The sequence below is a fragment of the Malurus melanocephalus genome, unplaced genomic scaffold (genome assembly GCF_030028575.1).
Source record: "Malurus melanocephalus ecotype Western Australia unplaced genomic scaffold, MMel_1.1 scaffold_16, whole genome shotgun sequence".
NCBI classification, from domain to species: domain Eukaryota; kingdom Metazoa; phylum Chordata; class Aves; order Passeriformes; family Maluridae; genus Malurus; species Malurus melanocephalus.
In genome coordinates, this window is record NW_026623248.1 from 2,878,355 (window position 1) to 2,902,109 (window position 23,755).

At 35.1% G+C, this 23,755-nt stretch overlaps 1 protein-coding gene across 1 annotated transcript in view; it reads left to right on the forward strand.

Moving 5' to 3' along the window:
* The window catches only part of CFAP54 (cilia and flagella associated protein 54), a 103,826-nt gene that overhangs the window by 5,360 nt on the left and 74,711 nt on the right, over positions 1 to 23,755 (forward strand). The window contains exons 2-20 of the mRNA XM_057385805.1: positions 11 to 116; positions 2,608 to 2,754; positions 3,794 to 3,965; positions 6,031 to 6,089; positions 7,412 to 7,555; positions 7,980 to 8,090; positions 8,190 to 8,300; positions 9,803 to 10,001; positions 10,439 to 10,513; positions 11,409 to 11,521; positions 11,630 to 11,768; positions 12,395 to 12,477; positions 15,740 to 15,874; positions 16,881 to 17,028; positions 18,764 to 18,819; positions 19,765 to 19,893; positions 20,646 to 20,793; positions 21,590 to 21,667; positions 21,761 to 21,882. Of these exons, the coding sequence (XP_057241788.1) occupies positions 11 to 116; positions 2,608 to 2,754; positions 3,794 to 3,965; positions 6,031 to 6,089; positions 7,412 to 7,555; positions 7,980 to 8,090; positions 8,190 to 8,300; positions 9,803 to 10,001; positions 10,439 to 10,513; positions 11,409 to 11,521; positions 11,630 to 11,768; positions 12,395 to 12,477; positions 15,740 to 15,874; positions 16,881 to 17,028; positions 18,764 to 18,819; positions 19,765 to 19,893; positions 20,646 to 20,793; positions 21,590 to 21,667; positions 21,761 to 21,882 (2,275 nt within the window). The remainder of the gene's footprint in view (positions 1 to 10; positions 117 to 2,607; positions 2,755 to 3,793; positions 3,966 to 6,030; positions 6,090 to 7,411; positions 7,556 to 7,979; positions 8,091 to 8,189; positions 8,301 to 9,802; positions 10,002 to 10,438; positions 10,514 to 11,408; positions 11,522 to 11,629; positions 11,769 to 12,394; positions 12,478 to 15,739; positions 15,875 to 16,880; positions 17,029 to 18,763; positions 18,820 to 19,764; positions 19,894 to 20,645; positions 20,794 to 21,589; positions 21,668 to 21,760; positions 21,883 to 23,755) is intronic.

A 23,755-nucleotide genomic window follows, 5' to 3' on the forward strand; every position in this document is an offset into this window, starting at 1 on the left:
TTTTTTTTAGGGCAAATACTTTGTTTAATATTTGGATCCAATATAAGCCACGACTACCGGAGTGGTATTACAATGAACAACTTGTGAAAGTTGGTGATGCCCTTGTTGAGATCAAAGTAAGTTGTTTGAAATCAGAAAAGGCACARTCACAGTCTTTGTTTCATTCTGCTTCTATGCTGCTTTAATTTTTAATCATATTTTAGCGGAAGCTACTTAAAAAGTAGCAAAAACTTYYACAAAATTATTCCAGTGAGAGTTGGTGGTTTGTATCTCTTGCTTATTATATGTAAAATTTCCCTGATTTTTTAATATGGTTTCCACATCTGTATTTTCTATGCATCCATTGCCTTTTTAAACACCTCCAAATCTTTCTCTAATATTTGTCTGATGTTTCAACATGATAGAGTATGATATCTGACTGTGCCTTTAGATGCTGTTAAAGTACAAATTGRCAATGATAGAGCAGTCCCACTGACTCAACTCAATGCTCAGTTAACCAAATGTGAATAAAAAGAATTGTCAGGAGAGGAGCAGAGATCAAGAACCAGAGCGTAATTACACATTGTACAATTATATGTATCGGTGATGCTCCTGTATCTTGAAATATGTGTGCATTTCTGGTCTCCTCATAAAAGGTAGATCACAACTAAAAGGGATTCAGGAGCTAGATTGTTGAAGGCTGGAAGTATTTGGAGGATGTTTGACCATATGATAACTCCATTTCAATGCTCTTACTCAGTCATCTGTYACTGACTACTATTAGAGATGGGATGCCAGGCTGGTAACTGTTGATCTGACTCAATAAGGCAAATGTATCTTTATATACTATTTGTCCTTTGTGTTTCCTGGGGAAAAACAAATCCATTAAGGGTAAGCCATTTACAAGCTCAGTGATATTTGTGTCAGAACATGTGGTGGTGCATCCCACGCCCCCTTCCCTCCCCCGCCAGCTGCAGTGTGATCTGAGAAGAAACAAAGAAACAACAGGAGATGGACGTTGCAAATTTCAAATGCATTACAGGAAGGATGAATGTGGTGTAAAACACACCACGTTTTACAGATCTGTGATAGGTGGGGTAAAGCCTATTCCATAAGTACCCCTCTTGACTCCTAGTTGGAAACAAGTGTTGAATATTTTAAATTTTAACCTGCTTTTACATTATATAGTACTTAATGATGTATAGTCCTTAAGAAATAATTGATACGTGTAAGTAGGCAGTGGGTAAGCATGAGCTTAGCTTTCTGTCCTCCTGGGTTTTTTTTWAATGCCATTTGATTCCTTCCTATAATACATTTGCTATGTGTTTTTTTGGACAMACCTAAATTCGTTAAGTCATCTCTCTGGAAATTATTTAGTCCGTTAGTCATCATAGTGATCAGCACTGACTCGTCTTTTTCCCCACCTCCATCTCTGTCTGTATCTTTTTGTTATCTTTGGTCATACTTTAACTTGTTCAGGAGAGAATTTACCTTTTTGTTGTATATCAATAACTATCTTAATGGTATTCTGATCCATGGCTATGGATTCTAAGTGTTATCACAGCCTGAATGTATATATTAGAATACACAAGTGACTGCCCATAGCTGTCCAAGAGTTTCTGTGGATGGCTGCTGCTTTCACATGGCAAAGATACAATAGAGCCATGAGTTAGACTCCTCAGATGATTAAAAATTTAATGTGTCACTGTGGTGGAAGGAATTTATATTGAAATAAAGAAGGGAGTGCAAGGAAATAAGAATTTTCTGTGACTAAATATTAAAGAATCATTTTCAGCAGAAGTTAGTTACCTTTTCCTCAAAAATTTATTTAGTGTATGTGCTAGAATTAGTAAAGGTGGTAGAGAAACCTAAATGTAACCTTTGCTGAAGGAAGTGGTGGTGGTGATTCAGTAARTGTCACTTCCAGATCTGAGTCAGAGCTGAACCATAGGGTCAGCGTGATTTTAAAGTGGTTTGACTTGCTGCTGGGGAGCTCTATCTGGAATGAGGCATAAAACTCAACATCCTCTTTGTTACCAGTGCTTAAAGACCCAGTGGCAATTTCTGGTCTATTATTGCTGATTTCTTGGCCATATGTAAATTCCAGTTTTCACTTGTTTCAGTCTTTTTTAGTGCATCGTACTCTTCCTATCTGCTTTTATTAAAAAAAAAAAAAAAAAGCTTTGACAACATGGAAACAAGGAAGAGAGAAGTGATTATGTCCATATATTGCTTATAAAGTTCTGCATTATGAAGTACTTTTTTCTGAAGTGCAGAATTGTTGTCATTACCGTTGCAAATCTGCAGAATGTTCCAGCAACTCTGGGTTTATTACATTAGCCAAGGACCCTGCTTCATAATTGTTCTCTGATATGTCGTGTTTATGATCAGAATAAACAAAACTGACAAACTTGCAAAGCACAAGCCATTTCTTAAAGTATTTCAACTTTTCCTATGCTGACTGTTTGCACTGCATTGCTGGATATTTGTATGAAACTGTAGTGCTTTATTTCCCATTGCTCTTTCATGTTGATATTTTTTTACATCAAGACAATAAAAAAACCCGTGTTTGATGGAAATAGAAATGCAGTATACAAACTATGAAAGAACATATGATTCATTTTTCAGGAATATGAATTGGCACTTCTACAGTGCTATGAAAGATACCTTCATCAGTTCGTGTCTGGAAACCTTGATGATGTCATGGGCGATGTGCATCTCTTTAAGTCCACCTTTTTTCCAAATGGTTTCAGAGACAAAAATGTATCACGTACGGTAGGTTATGAGTTTTTTAAATTTTTCTGGTCAAAGACATTCACAGATTCAAAGTAAGTAGCCCATTTTATCCTCCACAAATGTGTTCCAGAGATACTTTCCTTTGTTTTTTCCATGTGTGCTTAGACCTTGAACCAATAATAGGGCCAATACTACTGCAATTCTGTACTAAAATACCTGTTCTGTAACTTAACCTTTACATACTGAGAAATTCATGAATTATCAGATATGGAATCTAGTTTGAGAATGATCCCTTCAATTGGAAATGTAAAATGATAATGTATCCCGTGATTACATCTAAAGGCTTTGGATGTAAATTTTCTTGCCATTTTTCTGCAGTTAGCTTTTGTTTTTTAATGTAACACTAAGAAAATCATGGAAATGGAGTTTCAGGGCTCAAAACTTTCAGCTTCAGTGAATTAACTGCAAAAAAATAAGATAATTTCAAATGTTATCAGGTTAGGAGGCTTCTGTGAGATTGATAGGTACTGACTGGTCATGTCTGACTTAGCTAATTTTTTCACATGTTGTTTGTTCAGCTAATGCTGTACCCCAGGCACAACTGAGATCAYGTTATATTAGGTATTACAAGGAAGAGAAGGAAAAATCTGTCTATTAAAGAGGAATGCGATAGATGAGAGTGAGAAATAAKATATTGGTAATACAGATGGAGAAGTGTAGAGAGGTTCAAACCTGCCCTGGTTTATGGAATACGTCTACAGAGAGCCAAGTGTTAAGCCAGATTCTTTGAATAGCAGTTTAGTGCCTCATTCTCCCTACACCCCTTCCAAGAGTCCTGGTACATTTAGGAGCATTTTCATCCTATGACACAGTGGAAATGGACTCAGGYTAATAGTACAGCAATCCTGAAGCTTTAGAACTTTCTCCCATACTCTAATTCTCAGTTCAATGCCTTGCCGATTTTTTTTTTTTCTGGTATGCTTGATCTTTTCCTATTCACCATTTGCTTGTACTTTGCTGAGGTGAACTGATTATGTTGTATTTTAATTAACTTTATATATATTTCTCTGTGTTYTAGTTCCATGTTTTGGAAGCAAGAAATATTTGCATTTATCAGATTGTTTTCAGCACTGACAGAAATCTTCAGAATCCAGAGTCTCTTCAGACTTGCCTSAATGTCTTGACCTCATTCCAACTCATTATGCAAGAGGCTCTACCTCAGGAGAATTTGTGTTGGCTTATCTACAATGGTACCTCAGGCTTTCCATTTACATTTCTTTGCTAAGCAATGCTGTGAAGGGAAACTTTTATACATTCCCTTTAAGGTCAACCTAAGGGTCATGAAAAAATCTCTAATTAGTCTTCAATCACAGTCGGGTTTTTTTTTTGTAATTATTTGTTTCTCTAATAGAAGGGATTTTAAAATTGAAATTTCTGCAGTGTGCCTTTTCAGGTGGACTATTGTAAAAGCATCAGCTTTTTCATCATAACTGTGCTTAAGAATATACTAATAAAATCAAATCTAACAGTATAGTRAGGACACTAGGGCACTTCTGGAGTGAATCTTGATTAACAAAAAAATCCTCAAGATTTTTCTATCTATAAAATGTTTGAGTTGATGAGTTCATTTTGTCTTTTTTTTTATTGGTGTGGGGGTTTTTTGTTGTTTTGGTTTGGGGTTTTGTTTGTTTATTGTTTTGTGTTTTTTTTTGAAAAGGGGATTGCAGGTCTAAGAGTAGAAAATAGTTGTCCTCCATTACATCTTTTCATTTTTTAAAATGCTTTGAGGGGAAGAACTGATAATAAAACTATTCTAAAAAATACCATATGACATTGAAGAGTTTTAATCTCTGTAMGATTTCAGGGTGCAACTTGTAAATGCTTGAATTAGGTAAAAATTGAGAAAAGAATGGAGCTTCTGCAAGCTAGATACACAGAGAATGATTTGTCAAGATTTTAATTTCACGAACAACAGTATATTTTTGCTTTGAAAGGAAGTGTTATTTAGTCAGAAGTAAACAGACTAGTATAAATATCACAGCATAACAGAATATTCTGAGTTGGAAGGGACAGACAAAGATCATCAAGTCCAACACTTAAGTGGRTRGCCCATGCAGGGATTGAACCCACAACTTTGGCATTATTAGCATCATGCCCTAACCAAATGAGCTACTATGGTCAATTGTTGCAATATAAATTGAGGAGATGATATGTTCTTAATTTCATTTTGAAAATGTACTTTCGCCGAGCTATGATTGGTAAAATTCTTATCCTTTTGTTTTACTGAGACTGCTCCTCTCTTCAGTCCCTACTTTTGAGGTGTGTTTTTTGATTGTATGTTTCTATGGGAGAATTAAAATTAAAATATACTCACCTTCCCATTCTTAAATCCACTGCCGGTGTGTGGGACAGGTCTCTGTACCAATCCTAGCCACTAACCTACTCTAATTAGAAGTAAGCAATAACTTGGATTATTCCTAGCTCCTGAGCATTTTTCTGCAATTTCAGACAATAGATTTTGTTCCTCATTACACATTTGACTGATAGAAAGAAATCTTCCTAATACTTGCTCCATTTGAACTTAKTGGGATAATAACACCCTTCTAGCTATGACAGTTGATATTGTGATGCCTCCTGCTGCCKCAGGTGTCCCTTTATATTCATACAGACAGAAGAATAGGCTTTTTTATCTTCCAGAACTGCAGTGTCTTTTGTACTTTAGGACAGATTTTTGAAAATTTTATGACATTGCTTAAATCAAGAAAATTTTCGATGTTTTTTTTTATTTCTAAGTAATTTTGATGCTCTTGAAAACTCTACTTGTTATCAATTTTCTTCATGTCACTTATCATACTTAATATTACGTAATTGTGGGRGTGTCTGCCAGTGCCATGATGGACTAAAAGAATCGTGTAAGGTAAGGTCTGTGAGAAGAGATATTATTTCGTTTTAAAGAGCCTGGCATTTGGGAATTAAATAAGATTCGTCTCTCTATCAGTTACTTAGTAAAAATTTGATACACTAAATTTTTAAGATTTCATTCTTATGTTATACTGCTTGRCTGTGCAGGTATTTTTGAACCTAATATTGCAGAAGCATTTAATAGCTTCATCTTCTCTAAATTAGAAGTTTTTACAGAAAAATCATKAATTTTTCATTTTTAATGAAAAGTTTTTAAATCGTTTTTCTCTGTAAATAACAACCCAGATAATATGAAAAATACTGAGTTGCTTAGCATGATAAATTTAATAGGATTTTAGAACTTAGTAGGATTATAGAACTTATCTGTTTATTTATTTTAATTTATTTTTGCAGGTACTATCCATATTTACACCATATGCAGACAATTGATGATGAGGGGTCAGTCTGCTAAGGTATAGCAAAACAAATAGAATGGATTGAAAAATTTGCAGAAGTTTAGAAAATGMACCTGTGTTTCGCATAACAGTGTAGCCTGACCTTTCTATTTCAYTGGCATTGCCAATGGTAGTATTTTGTCACAAAGAAATAAAATATCTGTGTTTCAGAGTGGTTGATTTCTAAGCCCTCGTGCCTTCCTTAGTCTGCTCATTCCTCGATTGTGGAATGGAGCCCCGTGTAATGTCTTGCTGGGCATTGAGATGCCATATGYTAGGCTGTTTCAGAGGATTGCAGCTGCTTTGTTTTGGACATGTGCATATGTTCGAAGAATTGGTCTTTCGTTTCTTAAAATGTGGAAATGTGCTGACACCTGGTGGCTCGGGTTTTAGTTATAAATGCTTGATAAAACCAACCTGGCTTTTSCACCCAGCCTTTTTCTTTCTGAATGTAGTTTTTGTTTGTCTCAGCTTTACTCTTTTCTYCTAAAACTTGAACAGAATTTGCATCAGCCTTCACAGAGTAGATTTTATTATGTGTTGTTTATGTTGAACTTTCACTGAGCAGGAAAGATTTTTTTGTATTTGCAGATCTATTAAAAGGAGAAGTGATGTAGCACCTCCTTTAACATGTTCAGGTTTCTGCTATACGGGAAAACAGAAGAATTGATTGTAGGTATTTCAAATTCTTGAAATTCAGACTAAAAGAAAATTTATATATTAATTTAGGAATAAGATTGTGCACATTTTGTGTACCTCAGGGAACAGCTGATCCAAAGAAAATAGTAAGAAGATACTGTTACTGTTCATTCAAAAATTTAGGACTAATTATTAAAATTAGACTGCTGCAGTGGCTATGTTGCCCTGCAAGTTAGAAACCAAGAGTCTAGTTCCATGGGTAGAAATTAATCTAAGCTCAGGCTTTCACCAAAGAGGACAAACTCCATTGCATCCCAAAGAAGCTGGCTGATCCTGTTAAAAACTGATCACTAGAGCTGCCAGAAAATAGAGGGATAACTCTCAAGATAAGAGCAGGTAAGGGCAGGACCTCTGTCTSGTGGCTAGACTATAGTGAACTGGAGTGGTTAAGGTATCTTAAAGGTACCTAAATAAAATATGGTGCTTGACTACAGTTTAAGATGAAAAAACAATAATATGCAGGAAGAATTCTTTTTGTCAATAAAGCATGTTAAAAATTAATACAATTTCTGTGATTTTCCCCCTCTTTCAGTTTGTCCTACCAGGTGAGGATAGGTCTTGGTAGCTGTCCTTTAGCAACAGGAAGTATATTTATGTAGGTTAAAATGCATTAATTTTGAAATTAGATTTCTTCAATGCAGGTCCTGGAATACATACTGTGGGCCAGTGTATGCATGGAATCATCCATTCCACTCTTATCTGTACATTATTTGACATGGAGAGCCACCCTGTATACAGCAGTTTCTCAGTGTTATTTTGATTGTCAAGCCGGCATTCATGGAGAGGTATCCTGGTTTACCTTATGTAGCTGTTCAGATAAAATAAATGGGAAATATTTAAATATTCTTACTTATTATCAAATCATATGTGTTTAGAATTCTGTCTCTATTCCAAATTTTTACTGCAAAGTGGAGATGTGTTTCCACATGTAAATGCATAATTACCTCAAAAGCAACACCACTTTTCAATATACTCACAATCTCAGACTTTTAGTGTTAAACATTGGGCAGCTCCCATGCATTTTCAGCTCCCATGCATAACAAAAGCCGTTTTGCAAAGGTTGTGTTTTCAATTGTTCATGACCTGACTTCCATTGCAGCTCTTTGCAGGTGTATAAATTCAAGAATGATATTATTCTAAAATTAAGTATCAATATACAGAATATGAACATAAAGTATCTTTTTTTTTTTTTTTTAAATCTTTGGACAGATATTTGCTCGCCGTGGTTTGATTAAAATTGATGAATTGAAGCAATTAGAAAATCCTAGTTCTTTGGAAAATAYGGAGACACAAAAGATTTTTAGAGAGGCCATTCTGAAGGTATAATTCTGCAATTCATTATAAAAAGGTAGAGTATCTACAATCTCTATGAACAGAATACATAACATAATTATTGACTTACTTTTTTCTTTGTGCCAGATGTCAGTAATGATTTTCAAAAGAGCAGTATATGAATCCAGAAGAAAGTCGAAACTCCCTGGGCGTGAGACAAAAGTTAACCCAAAAGTTAACCCAAGAAGAACAGTAACTGTAAGTCTAACATTTTGTATATCACTTCTTTTCCTTTATTTTGTCATGTGATGATAATGTGATTGTCCTGGTTTTACTCGGTCCGATTTTTGGTGRTGGGGCGATGGGACCAAGAAACCACAAAGATGGCTCCTGTGACAAAGTTCTAGAAGCTTTCTCCTTCTTCTCCAGCAAAAGGAGCCCTACCCTTTGTGTTTTAGAACCAATCCATTGTGGCTCTGAGGTTGATGGACAGGCTGCTGGTCAGGCCTGGGCCAATTACACAGGCTAGTTACACCTGTGTGATGATGTATGGTCTTGTACTTAAGAAGAATTCAAAACAGGATAGAAGGCGGCCGCCATGTAGTTTTTAGGTTGTATCATGCACTGGGGGAGGACAGAGCAGGAGGGTGAGGAGATGTAAGAAAAAAGAATGGAGACCCAAGATCACAGTAAGAAGAAGACAGGTGCTGTTGCTGTGGTGCTTGAACAGGGGGAAAACAAGCTGTTGTCGAAAGGACTGTTTCTTCAATGGGTGACCTGTATAGAAAAGAGAGTGACCTTGCTCCRAGGAAAAAAAACCTGGCCTTGGAGGACTGGACTGAAYTGATTAGAAGCCAACAAAGGGGGAAGAGGCTTGGGTCCCMCTCACGTCTGAAGCAAGTTGATGCTAAGAAGAAATTGTGTTCTGTGGGGGAAGAGGTGCCCGCGCCCCATGTCTGAAGCAAGTGGATGCTTAGAAGAAGCTGCATTGTGCCAGGAGATTTGTGATAGTGGGGTTGGCCTTGGAGAACATTCTTTCCTTTCTCCTATGASGTAAAGAAAAGAATCCCATGCCATCAGCAGTTATACACTGACTTTCTTGGGAAAAGACCTTCCACAGCTTGGAGCTGTAAGAACGCTTCTCCTATGATGCTGGACAACAACCGTAAAGAGTAGTTTGATCTATGTTAGACTTTCCTTCCTGCCTCCCTTTGCGTGCGGGAAGACATGGAGGGGTGGAGAGGGACGACCTGAGAAAGAGACGGGTCCCYGGAAAGAATAACAGGTGTCTTAAAATGTCCATTTTTATTTTCTTCTTCTTGTAAGTTTTTCCCTGTCTTTGTTCCCCTCCCCAGTGTGGTACTATTTATTCTTAGTAGTTTTTAGTAATAAACCTATTTTGCAACTTACATTATTATTCAGCCTGTCTGACCATTTTCTGGAGCATATATGTATCTTTCTCTCAATTATGTTATGTTATCTAAAAGCCTTAAATTGTAGTGTTAATTGGGCTTTTTTGCTCTCCCAGTGTTCCTGGTTGCTATGAAATGGTTAGACTTCCTAAGTGCTGTATCCACTTAGCATGAGGCTTTTCTTTGCCTTTGAAGAATGACATTAATAACAACAATATATTTTACAATATATTATTTTCTGTTTTGAACATATACTTACATTCTGATGGAGAACTGTTTTGAAAAAAATCTGTTTTATTACAAGTTGGTTTAGATATCACAAGGCTTAAATTACCTTTTCTTACTTAGTTGTCATGGCCTCGCAACRTTACGGAGCGGCTGCTGGTGGAAATGTTTGACAGTGCTGCTGCTCAGTTCCTTGCCATCCTGGAAGCACTGGCTGATAGCAACAGGAATCTATTGCCCCCTCATCCACCTGCTCCTGATGAAACTGAAATTCGTGATGTCATTTCTGAGCTTTTTTCTGCAGGCCTAGAAATCCTTTCAGGTAACAGCTTAAAGAAGCAAAAAGGGGGTTGGTGAGGATCCTGGACCTCATTTAATTTAATTTAATTTTATTTTATTTTATTTTATTTTATTTTATTTTATTTTATTTTATTTTATTTTATTTTATTTTATTTTATTTTATTTTGTTTTGTTTTGTTTTATTTCTATTTTTAAAGAAAGAATGTGCCTGAAGGTATATATTTAATTTATAACAATAGCAACTGTAAAAGCAGGTAGTCTTTCTTATCTTCATAAAATAGATGATAAAAACCTGGGTTGGTCTTCATGGTCTCTTATAATCAGTAAAAATCTACAGTAGCTTAAGCATGTATTTTCTAAGTAAACTGGAGTTCATATTCTTGATATGATTACTGACTAATTAGAACATAACAAGTCAAATAGATTATAAATTGATTTAACAAATTGTCTCTGTTGAAGGTCAAGAGAGCAGTTGCACCAATGATTTTGGTATAATTAATCCATCATCTACTCTTCTGCAGTTGATGCTAACAGGTAAGCTAGGTCTGAATTTCAAAGGATTTTGTACTCAGTGATACAAATGCTCAGTGAGCAGAATTAATTTAATAATGAATGTTAGTAGCAGTTCTATACGTAAAGAGTCTAAAATGGTGTCCTCTTGGAGTGGTTCTGTGCAGGGCCAGGAGCTAGACTTTGGTGATCCTTGTAGGTCCCTTCCAACTCATGACCGTGAYTGTGGCATACTGTTAGGACTGCAGAACACTTTTGAATATATCAGCTAAAACACTTGCTGAGAGTTCCAAGGACCAGAAGTGCGTTTTCTGCCTTACTGTAGCTTAGATAAATCTGAAAAGTGAGAAAGTAGGCTCCCTATGTACATGMGCATTTTCTGACACAGTAATGAGAAATATTTACCTGTCTTGGAAGTGATGTTACATATCTCTATGTAATTTTTGAACTGAATTTTGGATAGTAAGGATCATTATCAGGTGATCCCAGATTTAAGCTCTTCCTCCGACAGCAAGGATTAAATCCTTGTGATTCTCTGCATAGTTGTGTTAATATCAGTAATGGTAGAGCCTCTTTTGAATGTAACAGGACACCGTGATATGGTTAAGTGGGCATGGTGGTATTTGGTAAAAAGTTGGATTTGATGACCTTGGAGGGCTTTTCAAGCCTTTATTATTMTGTGGGTGCAGATACATCATTAAAGTAACATGTAAGCATAGAAATTACTGTGAAAAAATAAAGCTATTGTTTCTTGCAAAGTTGTTAAAACACCCTTCAAGATTATGCTGACTGTCCAAAAGCACATGGCGATTTATCTTTGTATTTAATGATACCCAAATTATTAAAATAAATTAAACTTTCAATAAACTTCTGAATATGTAATAATAAAACAGAGAAAATATTTTTGTCATCACTGCAGGAGAAAAAGGGGTGTCTGGAGATGCTGCTGTGAAATTTGTAAAATTAGCTTTCAGCTATGAAGAGTGGGACGTGTTTGATTCTGCTCTTGAATTTGTTGTCAATTTYCTTCAGGTAATCTGGTTATGATTTAGACATTCTTTATTTAGTCCTTTCCTAGCAGCATAAGGAGTATTCAAAGTACATATTTTAAAGACGAGTTTTTATGTGTTTTTCAATTAGGCTCAAGATGACCCAGCATGGAAAAAAGCTGAAAYAGAACTCAAACTTCTTACATTGATGCAACCTTTAGTATTCCCAGGAAAATTTGAACGCAATTTTTCCGTTAATGATGATAATAACAAAGGAGCCACTTCTCAAGGTTCTGAAAAGACATAAACAATTAGAAGTGAATATTTTTGCCACAAGTGGTATTGTTAATTATTTTTAAACTATGTAATATAGTTTTATGCAGTAGGCTATAACAAAAAGTAGTAACTGAGAAGATGTCACCTATTTTTTTCTGTTTTCATTTCAAATATATGACTTTATACTGTTTCCTTTAAGTGGGAAATRCATGATATATGTTAAGCATGCATCAAGTTATAAGCAAAGATGTAAAAAGATTGAATGTTTTCAGAAAAGYTTTTAGGAAAAAGTGATATTTGAGGGTTTTTTTGGTCTGTTCTTATACTTAATTTTTGCAAAAAWTTTTAAATAGAAGCAAGAAAAACTTGTTTGAGCAACTGCAGTTTAATTCTCTAACAATCAAAAAACCTGAAAATATCTTGAAAACTTTCCGTTTCCTAAAAATAAAAATGCTCACTTTTCACAGGAATRAATAAACTTGTAAATATCTGTCCCCCTATGTATTTACTGTTCCTTAGACCCTGTTATCTGCTGTCATGTCAGCTGACTCAGATATTTTCAAATGTAGGTTTTTAATTACATGTGATGTCTTAACTTTCCTTTTTTTTCCCCCTTTTTTATAAATGTTGACTATAACAGAATTCATAAAGAATGGAGATCCTTTTTATGATCTTACAATTTTGGCCACAACAGTGTTTTCCTGTGTCTCCACGTCTGAGCAGGTAATAACAGAATTAGAGATATTTCTTCTCAATGTGTCACTTAATCTGTGATGAATGCGTATAATTGAAGATCAGAGGAATCAGTTGCATGACTAATAAACTGCAAGAATACAAAAAGTGAAAAAAKGCACTTAGGAAATGTTATCAGTTTCTGATTTAAAAAATGATTTAATATTTTAAAATGTTATGTGATCAGGCTACTTAAAAAGTGTTAAATAGATAYTAAATATATTTGGAAGACCAGAGGGCTGATTGCATGTTTCAGCCAGTCAAGCAGAGATCGAGTTTCTTTACATGTGCTAGATTCAGGTGGGCAAATACACTCAGCTGTGGAAATCACTTCTGCAATATTTATAGAAATGKGGGCAGTTACTCTAAGGAATGATAATGCCTTTTTAACAATAGTATGTCTGCAATTTAAGGTAAATTCTCACTGCAAAGAACCCAAACATGCAGCAGCAGCRACAAAACCAATGAGAGTGGGCCTCTGTGCTGAAGTCTCTGCTGTACAATTAATCCCATTATGTATCTGATGATTTATTCCCAGAGTAAACACCTTTACTTGCTCAAACTGTGCTACTGAGTGGGGAATGTGCTACTGAGAGGGGAAAAAATTATAGTGCAGTATTTCCACTACTATCACTTATATTAAAATAGTTTGTGATCCAAAAAAACTAAGGAAAATTTTTCCTTAAAAAAAGCCCTGTTCTGCTAACATGGCATGTATCTTAACTGCAAAATTTATTTTACATGTAATTTGAATATTGCCATAATTTGGATAAAACATATTTTTATATGGTATATATAACTTTTTTTTTGGAGCACACATATTTTTAGTTTTAGTGTAGTGTATTTAGTCAAAACATCTTSCCTGTGAGGTACCCCACAGATACCTTTGAAGAGCATGATTTGTCAGTTTTTGGTGGGACCACTCTATACAGGCAGTTACCCGGATTTAAACTCTACTGGTTTTTCTACACTTTGCTGCAAATCTTCTTGATACCTGATCTGTCCAGGGAAGAAAAACAAATTTGCCCCTGCTTAACAGGGTATTCACTGATGGTGAAGATGCATGAYACATAGCTGAGGCAATCTAGCAGCTTGCTGCCACCAAACCCGTGGCAAAAGTAATTTTGATTTGCTTTTTCTCCAGTCTTTTTCTCTCCCTACTTTTATTATCCATATCTCTGAAATCTTATGCTGAAACATATATGACTATAGATAGTGTGCATRTATCAGGTTTCAGTGCACCCAACATACTAGTTCAATTCTGCTATAAATGATGATAAAGATGTGTCCTGATCCTTACTGTTTAGAATGTATTTAACACAGAGATGGACTCTATTGCCTCTTACAATGTGTTAATGTCGTGGTTTGAACTTGACTGAAAGCTAAAGTACCCAATGACGTTCCTTCCTCCCCCCCCCCCCTGCCGCCCCCCACCGGAGAAGGCAGAAGGGAGAGCAGAAGCTCAATTAACACTAAAATTTATCGCTTTTAGATAAGATAATTGAGAGAAAGATACATACATGCTCCAGAAAATGGTCAGACAGGATGAATAACTTAAGTTGCAAAATAGATTTATTGCAACAAAACTACTAATACTACCGCACTGGGCAGAGAAACAAAATTAGGGAAAAATTTACAAGGAGAAGAAAATAAAAATGGACATTTTAAGACACCTGTTTTTCTTTCCAGGAACCTGTCTCTCTCTCAGGTTGTCCCTCCCCACCCCTCCATTCCTTCCCGCACGCAAGAGAGGCAGGGGATGAAAGTTTAACATAGATCAAACTACTCATTACGGTTATCATCCAGCATCATAGGAGAAAAGTCCTTACASCTCTAAGCTGTGGAAGGTCTTTTCACAGGAAACAGTCAGTGTATAACTGCTGATGGCATGGGATTCTTTTCTTTACCTCGTAGGGGAAAGCAAAACAGTTCTCCAAGGCTAACCCCACTCTCTCAAATCTCCCGGCAGAACACAGCTTCTTCTAAGCAGCCACTTGCTTCAGACGTGGATGGGGGGGCACCTCTTTCCCTGCAGAACACAATTTCTTTTAAGCGTCAGCTCACTTCACACATGAGGCCGGTGGCAAGCTTCTTCCCCCTTTTTGGCTCCTGATCAGTCCAGTCCCCCAAGACCAGGTTTTTTTCCTCAGAGCAAGGTCGCTCTCTTTTCTATACAGGTCTCCCATTGAAGAAATAGTCCTTTCGAGAACAGCTTATTTTCGCCATGTTCAAGCACCACAGCAGCAGCACCTGTCTTCTTCTTACTGTGATCTTGGGTCTCAATTTTTTCTTACATCTCCTCAACCTCCTGCTCTGTCCTCCCCCAGTGCATGATACTAACAACCTAAAAACTACRTRGTCRCTGCACTCTATCTTGTTTTGAATTCTTCTTAAGTACAAGACCATACGTCATCACAGAGGTGTAACTAGCCTGTGCAATTGGCCCAGCCTGACCAGCAGCCTGTCCATCAACCTCAGAGCCATAATGGATTGGCTCTAAAACATAGGGGGTAGGGCTCCTTTTGCTGGAGAAGAAGGAGAAAGCTTCTAGAACTTTGTCACAGGAGCCATCTTTGTGGTTTCTTGGTCCCATCCCCCCACCACCAAAAATCGGACTGAGCAAAACCAGGACAGTTAATTAAGAGGGTTAACTGACCAGAGTTTTGAATTTTTTAATTATTCCCTTCACAAGATTCAGGTAGGGTTTAACATTTCTTTCAGTTTTTAGATATTTCACTCCAAATTTTTTTCTAGATGTTTAAGTTGTTTTCTACTGCTTTGTCACCTGACATGTACCAGYAACCCATGGAAGTATTCTGTCAAGCAAAATGAAAATTTAGATTTTCTTCTGCAAGTATTTAAATACTGTAATAAAAATAAAGTTTCTCCAGAATGTATTGATTTTTACAGCATCATAGATRGTTAATTTGCTCTCTCATGTAACTTTCATCTCACTGATTTCTTTGTCTGTGTTACCTTTAGGAGCTAGTCAATTAAAAAAAAAACAACTAACTCCCCAAACCTCTAAACCCTCTAAACCTTATGTTGTTGAGAGGGAAAAAGCTTGGATGGTCTACCAGAAATTATTTTTTGAAAACATTTCTACAGCTTTAAAAATGTYGTCATCCCTTATAAGAAAGTGACATATTTTGTTTACTTGTGTTGAAAAATGTTGAGACAGTTTTAAGTACTGGGTTTTTTGTGTGCTTTTATGCCTACCTGTTTCCACAATTATATTGCTTTTTCTTTCCAGAATGTCCATCCTGACAGAGAAATACTTGTCGGTGTGGTRATGTGTTTGTGGCAGAAGTGTAAAACAGAGCTTCAGCAAATCCAAACGAGTGGAAGTGACTACTTAGAATATATGCACAAACACAAAGCTTACCAAGTACTCCTTCATTATAATGTATTTCTCTTGTGTGAATGCAGTCTGTTATGGTAAAATCAGTAGAATACTGGTATCCAGTCTAAGTATCTTTCCTTATGGTGGAACGCAGAAAAATCGTCACCAAAAATATGAATTGTATATACACTTTGAACACACTGTGCTCCCATACGCCAGTGTGTATCAAAATATCTCTTTTTGCGGTAAAGTACCTCACTCTCTGTTAGTGGCAATGGTGTTAAGAAGCTGAGTTAGTGAAAACATTTGGGTGTGATGTAAGAATAATTTGGGATGTTGTGGCAGAAAATATCAATATATTTCAAGAAATTTCCCTAGATCAGTTGAACAAAGTAACAAAAATCTTACAGCTAAAGACAAGGGAGATGGGAGTCAATAGCATTGGCCCACTGGATAGAGGGGGGCTGAATTTGTCCTGTGAATGAGAGGGTCTGGGTGAAAGGGGCTCTCTGGGCTGCCAGTTGATGCAAACCAGTTTCTGGAGGAGTTAGTTTGTGACCTTGTATAGTAAAATTGGTCTGTCCCCATAAGGTAATGTGCAGTTACTTTCCTCTGTATGTACAACAGCAGTGTTTGGGTCTTTTTTTTTTCTGTGTTTAAGTGGGAAGATATGGAGATAAATTAGAGGCATGTAATCAAATCTACTGAAAGGCTTACTGTATTAGAGCTAGGTATAAAAGTTATATCTGTTGCACACATAAACCTTTCCAAAAAGAATGGCAGGAATAATAATGTTCTAAAATGCAAAAATGTCTGCTGTCTAAAAAAACAGGGACTATGTAAATTCAGCTGTGTAAATTCAGCATCCTAGTCTGGTGACATTCAAATAAAAAGAAGCCAAATCCAGGAAAGGAGCTATGTGCATGCTTGGGARTATTTTAAAAGAATTTTGAGTGTGAAACCCTGTCTACCTCTGTAATACATAAATGTCTTCCAAAAATTTGATTTAGCATTGTCTTGATTCTTTTTCTTTCCATTTCCCCATTTCCAGTTGGTTCATATACTCTGGCTAATAAYTGAAATAATTGAGAAGAGCAACATAACAGACATTAATCTAATGTTTGCAGAGATTACCTTATGTCTWACTGCAATACTGGAAAATGTAGCTGATTCTACAACTGAATCTAAGGAAAAAGAAGGTAATGCTTTCTTGAAAAGATTGAGTTTTGTTTCAAGAATGACTTTTAAGACTGGAACTTTTCTGAGCTGACAACTTTGACAAACATACATATTTAAAAAATATTGTGAAGAGATTGTTGAGGGTAGAAGGACAAATTTTTTCGCACAAAATTTCATCCATAATTGGAGCTAATGAAACCCTGGTTTTCCAAGGGTTTATGATTTCTTTCSTCACATTTCCAGTTCTACTGAAATAACCCCATTTTAAATTATGTCTCTTATTACTCTACATAGGTCTTCTGCCTGCCTCTTAGGCCTTTCAGAGTAGCCTCAGGTCACTGATACATTTTCCAAATATGTGCTGGGCAGAAGTCAGTACATGCTGTGGCTCATTTGGARCATTCCAGTGCTGGTTGATTAGTTGGAGGCCAATCAAAACAGGAAAATATTGATGTCATACTGAAGCTTTTGCTCTTATTGGGTCATCAATTTAGTTCTCTACCTAGTTTCACTTTAAAGTAATTCAATTTTTTTGAACTTGACTGACATTGTTGGGATATAATGCAATCACAATCACATTAAACAAACTTCCTTCCAAAACCTGAATATTTAGATATACTTTTAGGAGTTCTCTATTGTGTATTTTGGAATATGAATCATAATTCATATAAATGTTTTATAGTAACTAGAGAGTAAATGATAAGGATCTTCTTAGACCATACCTAGAAACAGAAAGAAATTATAATAGTTTTGCACTTTTGGAAGTAAAAAAATCTTGGGAAATTACTATTTATTATTAAGGTATAGTAGGTATTGCTTTTGGTGGTGTTACAAAAATCATAACATTCTCAGGAAGACAGAATGAATCCTCATTGTAGCACCCCTTGTTTTTCATTGAGTTTAAATATGTGTTTTTGGAGGAAGAAAAAGCTGAATAGATGGGAGCCATTGGTCAGAACAGGCTGACAGTCAAGCACATGTTTGTGCTGAAAAGAGTCKATGTACTGAATGAATGCTGAGTGAATGCAAATTTTCTTATTTATGAGGAAGAGAGCAGTGAACAAGCAAAAACAAACAGGCAAAAGTGGCACAAGGAGTGACTAGAAGGTTGTTCCTCCAAAAAGGAAAAAAAAAATTATTTCAGCAAATAAATGAAATTAGAGGGCTGTAACCAAGAACTAAAAAGTTGCTTTCTCTTTTTTTTTGAAGAAGAAAACACMGTTTGGATGCATTCTTTATAAATGAAATGAAAGTAATTTAAACAATCAAAGCAAATACTAAAAGGCTGATAATGCCACTTCAAGAAATATTAAAATTAAATAGTATCTATCATAAAAATATGACCTCTTTTACTTAAAAATCCCTCTATAAATGAAATTAACACTAAACCTACAGTGAATGAGATAATAGATTTGAATTCATTTGAAAGTGGAGAATTTATATGAATGCTACAAAAATAGGAGGAGCTGCAAAATGAGTCCAAGTTTCATTAGCTTGGATATAATGTGGCTATGAAATATAGGGTACTATTAAAATATAACACTATTGGATAATCATATCCTGTATTATCATACCCATATGCTGTTACATGTCTAAGCCCTGGAAAGTTTTTCAAGAAACAATATAATTACCTCTCATAGTCAAACACTGAAGAACAGRATTATTGCTAGACTCCAAAATTAGTAGTAGAGCTGATCAAATTGAATTTTTGGGGTTTATTTAATTTTCGCTTCTGCTTTTCTTCCTATAAAAAAGGAGGAAGTGCCTCTCTTTTGCAAGATGAAACCTGTGATATGCCTGAAATACTGATGGTAAGGTCCAATTTACYTTCATTGATACAATGATTTTGAATAGTATAAGAATACTTCTGCTTGAAGCTTTTCATACAATTTTATATTTAGTTTTACAAAGATGAAATGTTTCACACAGTTTTGTTAGTGCAGAGGAAAGAAGCAAAGATATTCCTTCAAATGAAATAAAATTTGAAAATTATACCTGAGTATTTKTAATCAATCGTTTTTATGGAAGAGATTGTATTTGAAAATTTTTTACAGCATGAGCATARTGATTTCCATTGTACACCTTTTTTATGCCAATCTGTAGTACCAGCCTTATATGGTTTATTAGCATGTTTTTTTAAATGATGGAAATTGGAATCCTTTCTTCATTGAGGAGAATATTTTGGGTTGTGTTTTTGCTTCCTTCTCTCATCATGAAGAATAAATGAAACATCCTGAGTGTCCTTGCTTTGTTCAACACTGCAGAATTGTCCAATCAAATTATTWACTAAAGCACATTAAGAAGGAATTATATGCATTAGCCTGAGGATTCAAGGGTGTTGTCAGTGATATGTCCTAATGCTTACACACATGGAGAGGATTTAGTTCAGTGACAGTCTACTTAAATATGGTGTTTTCTGAAAAAAAAGTGGTTTTTTCATAGCAGCTAATAGAATATTGTGAAAAATACAATTTACAACTTAATTCTCTGAGTTCAGTTTCATTCTGCTRTAAGATAACTCTGAGTAATTTTTGTTGGTTTTTTTTTTTCTGAGCTTGAAGGAAAATCAGTCCTACTTAAAAATTAACACATTGATATTACTATATTAAAGTATGGGGAGCAGTGCCTATGTAAGATTATCTGACAATTTTAAACTCCAGCAACCAAAAAGAAAAGCATGTTACTTTTGATAGTCTATATTATAGTTTTTAATGCTGTTATCTAATAAAATCTGTTTATATGGGTTTTCATTTCAGAAAACTCCTATGGAACAATTACAACTTGCTTATGAAATTCTTGAAAAAGCAATTAATTACATGAAYACATCTCAGTTAATGACCCTTTTGCCAGATGGAAAGTTGATATTTGACAACTGTTGCACGAAGGTAAAGTTTACAAAAAGCTACACTGCAACAAAATGGTTTTGCCTCCTCCCAACTTCTTGTGCCTCCTCAGCCTCCTCTCTGGTGGGCAGTGTGAGAAGCAGAAAAGGCCTTAATGCTGAATGGGTGCTGCTCATCAGTAATAAAAACATCCTGGACATTATCAATGATGTTTCTAGCATAAATCCAAAACATTGCCCCATACCAGCTACTGTGAGAAAAACCTAACTCTGCCTAAGTCAAAACCAGCAGAAGTTGAAATAGCATTATTTTCTTTCAATAGTAAACTATGAACTCCTTTAGGTTTTCTTTACCTTTTACTTTTTAAATAGTTGTAATATATACATTTCTTCTATTAAATTCATAGTTATTGCTTGCAACTGTTTATTATTAAACACAATTTTTGCTGTTGATGTGAGTTCAAATTTTTTTAATGTTATCATTCTACGTCAATGTGATATTTATATCACGTATTTTGTGGACAGTAAAACATTTTTTGCRGTTTTGTCTTTATTATTCATCCAGTTTTCTATTGATTCTCAGATTTGTCTGGTTTTCTGTGCCCATTATCCATGCTTTCTCTGTCATTTCTCTGTCATGTGGTTATTCTTCTTTTCATGCTTTCTTGATTGACTGCATATTACACAAATATGATGAATTTCRGTGTTTGCCAATTTACTTGAATAATATCAAGAAAAATGCAGTAAGCTAAATAATAAAAGTTTGTATTTGCTTAATTGTCACTTCCTGTTTAGATGGACTCAAATGATCAGTATTTGAATTCTATTTTGGGATGTGGTGATGATAAAACAGGAACAGATAATGGTTTCTTAGCAGATTTRCACTTGGAATTCATTCAGGCCCAACATCGAGTAGCTGTGAAACTKCTTAAAATTACACAAGGTAGGTTTCAGTTTAGTAATCTTCGTAGCTTTATCAGAGTCTTTTAAAAAAAAAATAGATTTTGTGGTACTAAGAAATAAACAGTTTCTGCTTTCTGAAGGGGAGCTGATGTTGTGATGTTGGGCAGTTCTTGTGCCACATATAGACAGAAATAATGTGCAGAAATTAGAATTACATGATACTAGTCTCTAACCTCTGCTCAACCAATGGGAGTTAAACTTTGCTACAATTAATGGATTTAATTCCTAGACAGTTTTTGTTGTATTTTAGTTGTAATATTAACTTTTACTGTGCCAGTAAGGAAAAACTGGGGGATGTTCTGCAGATTTATTTTTCTGTAATGCTAATTTTCTCTCTAGAGAATGACTTGAATATTTTATTCAAGGTTCTTGGTTTTGAGCTTCTACCCCTGTAAAATTATCTTTATATCTTTCCAGTCAGCGGATTCCAGTCACTCTTGCCAAATGGCTTCTGAAAAAATGTAGCTTTTTCTCTTATTCTTAGTGTTATTTTGTTGTTTTTAAATTAAAATCTAGTATTAGTTTGACAATACAGAACTGCACTATGATCAAACAAGACCTCTCTTATTCTGTGGTGTTTGTATAACTACAAAAGATGTTATACCAGGAGAGTGGAATATTTTTAATGACATGATCTGCACAAGAAATTCTACTTGAACTGAAGAAAAGAACATGAGATGGGGCAGAGCTTTACTATAAAACTACATATTATCCTTTCTTACTCAATTTCTTGCAATTACACTATAAAAATTACTCAGTATTTCCTTCCCACACAGGTGCTCAAGCTGTTAACAGAAGTCTGAAGTCTAGTAAGTCTTATGTGASTAACAGTGAAGATTTCCAATATTTAACAGGTAAGGCATATTAATTAAGAGGTATAGTAATTTAAGAGGTATAATAAATTATTGCTGCTGTTTTATAAATGTCTTTAAATATCTATTTTATAGAGRCACTTATAATGGAAAAAATAAAAAGGAATAAGTTATCCAGAGCAATMTTTTTGCTGCACAAAGCTGCACAGAAGTTCCCTGAAGGGTTAACTACTGCTTCCCAAAGGCAGCTACTGGAGGTAATAAGCAAAATCTTATGACAAAAATTCCTTATTATCATCACAGTTTTTCACATCCTGTAAGGGACAGGGATTGCTCCTTATAAAAATAAGAAAAATGGAAGGAATTTGAGGGTCACTATGTGTTTTTAATTTCTGTTGTAATTTTACTTTCCATGAGAAATTTCATTATGATGAAAGAAYAAAATGACCTTAAAACAAGGAAAGAACACATCCCCAAATTTTGTGTGTATGTGTAGATTGGAGGAAATCTGAGAGAAGATCTTTCTTTCTACACTTAATCATCTAGACTTTGCAGAATGAACCTACACACTGTCAAAATGTCATTCAGATTTCCTTATTGTAATCTTCAATGTTCTTACTAATTTTTTTGTTTTGTTTTGTTCTGTAGGTTGTCTTAGAATATTTTGGCTGGTGATGATGGCATGGACTCTATTTTATTCTTACTAAATAAATAGTTTAGATATTGGGATTTTAGAATCTRTTGGAATGAAAAGTAGATTCTTCCTGGGCTCATTTCAGTTTCTTGAAATCAATGAGAGTATTTCCACTGACCTCTGTGCCAGCATCTGCCCATGAAAATTGCCTGCTCATCAACAAGGCTTAAAATTTCTTTATAGCCTGTACAACAGATAACAGAATCTCCAAGTTTCTCTATATAATATATTAGAGTATTTTAAACAAGAAGTTACTAGCAAGTGTTTTTCTTTTAAGTGCTGCAAATTTGGAAGCATGATAGTTAATACATATATTTATTACATCAGAATAATGCAAAAACTGGATCAGAAAGGRCATACATTAAAAATCTGTCTCATATATTTATAAAAATGTCAGAATGCACTTYGTGTGGACAAACTTAGCATGATTTCTTTTGCTTTTTGTTTTATGATTAAATATTTAATTATATGCTCAATTAATTTTCCTGTTTGAGGAGGATGGTGCTCACTTAATAAAGAGCAAATCCACACTTTTATTTTCATGCTTTTGGTTTTTTGATGGTAGAGTTCTATATAGAATTGCATGCATCTTCTGGCCTTTTCTACTGTAATCAGCACAATATAATACAAATCTGTTCTTATTATGTAGCAAAATAGGAAGCAGTTTATTTTATTTTGAGAAGGATACAAATAACCATTGCTCATGCAGTAAACAACTGAATAGGTAAGAAAGCTTCTGAGTCATACTCAATTACATCAAACTGCTTAATGAGCTACTATGCAGRCTTCGATTTTTATTATTTCTTTCACAGTTGTTTAATTCTTCCTTCCTGTCATATGTCTGGTTGKATATCCAAGTCTTTACAGAATTGAATACACAGGTAGTTCTCATTGGCCAGCTGTAAAATTAAATTAATGTGATTAAGTTCATACCATGGTCAAGTCTRTGACAGAGGCAAGGATAAAATGTGATTTATCACAGGTCAAGCATTTGGAATTTTTATGGTAACATTTGGCTTCCTCAACTGTATGATTATTCTTGCTCATCTTGCAACGCTGCCATATTTATTATCTTCCAAGTTCGACAATTACTGAAGTACAGTTTATGCAGTACCACTCTCATCACAACACTGTCTATTCAGCCTGGGAGTATTTCCATCCTTGCACTAATCAGAAATATATCCTTAGGCAAGAACAAATCTCTTATTCTTTTAAATAAAAATTATATCATAGGACAGCTTACATGAAGAAGTATAGTTTTTAAGGAAGCAATGAAGCTTCACACTACTGATTGCAAAAGTTGAGTGTGTGATGGAAAGAGTCACTCTATCTTGCTCTTTATCTTATTTCCTTCCTTTTATGTGTCCCACTAGGGTGGATGCAACCCTAATCAAAAGGAGGAGGAAGTGTGGTGAAGTGGAAGGGCTGTGAAAATT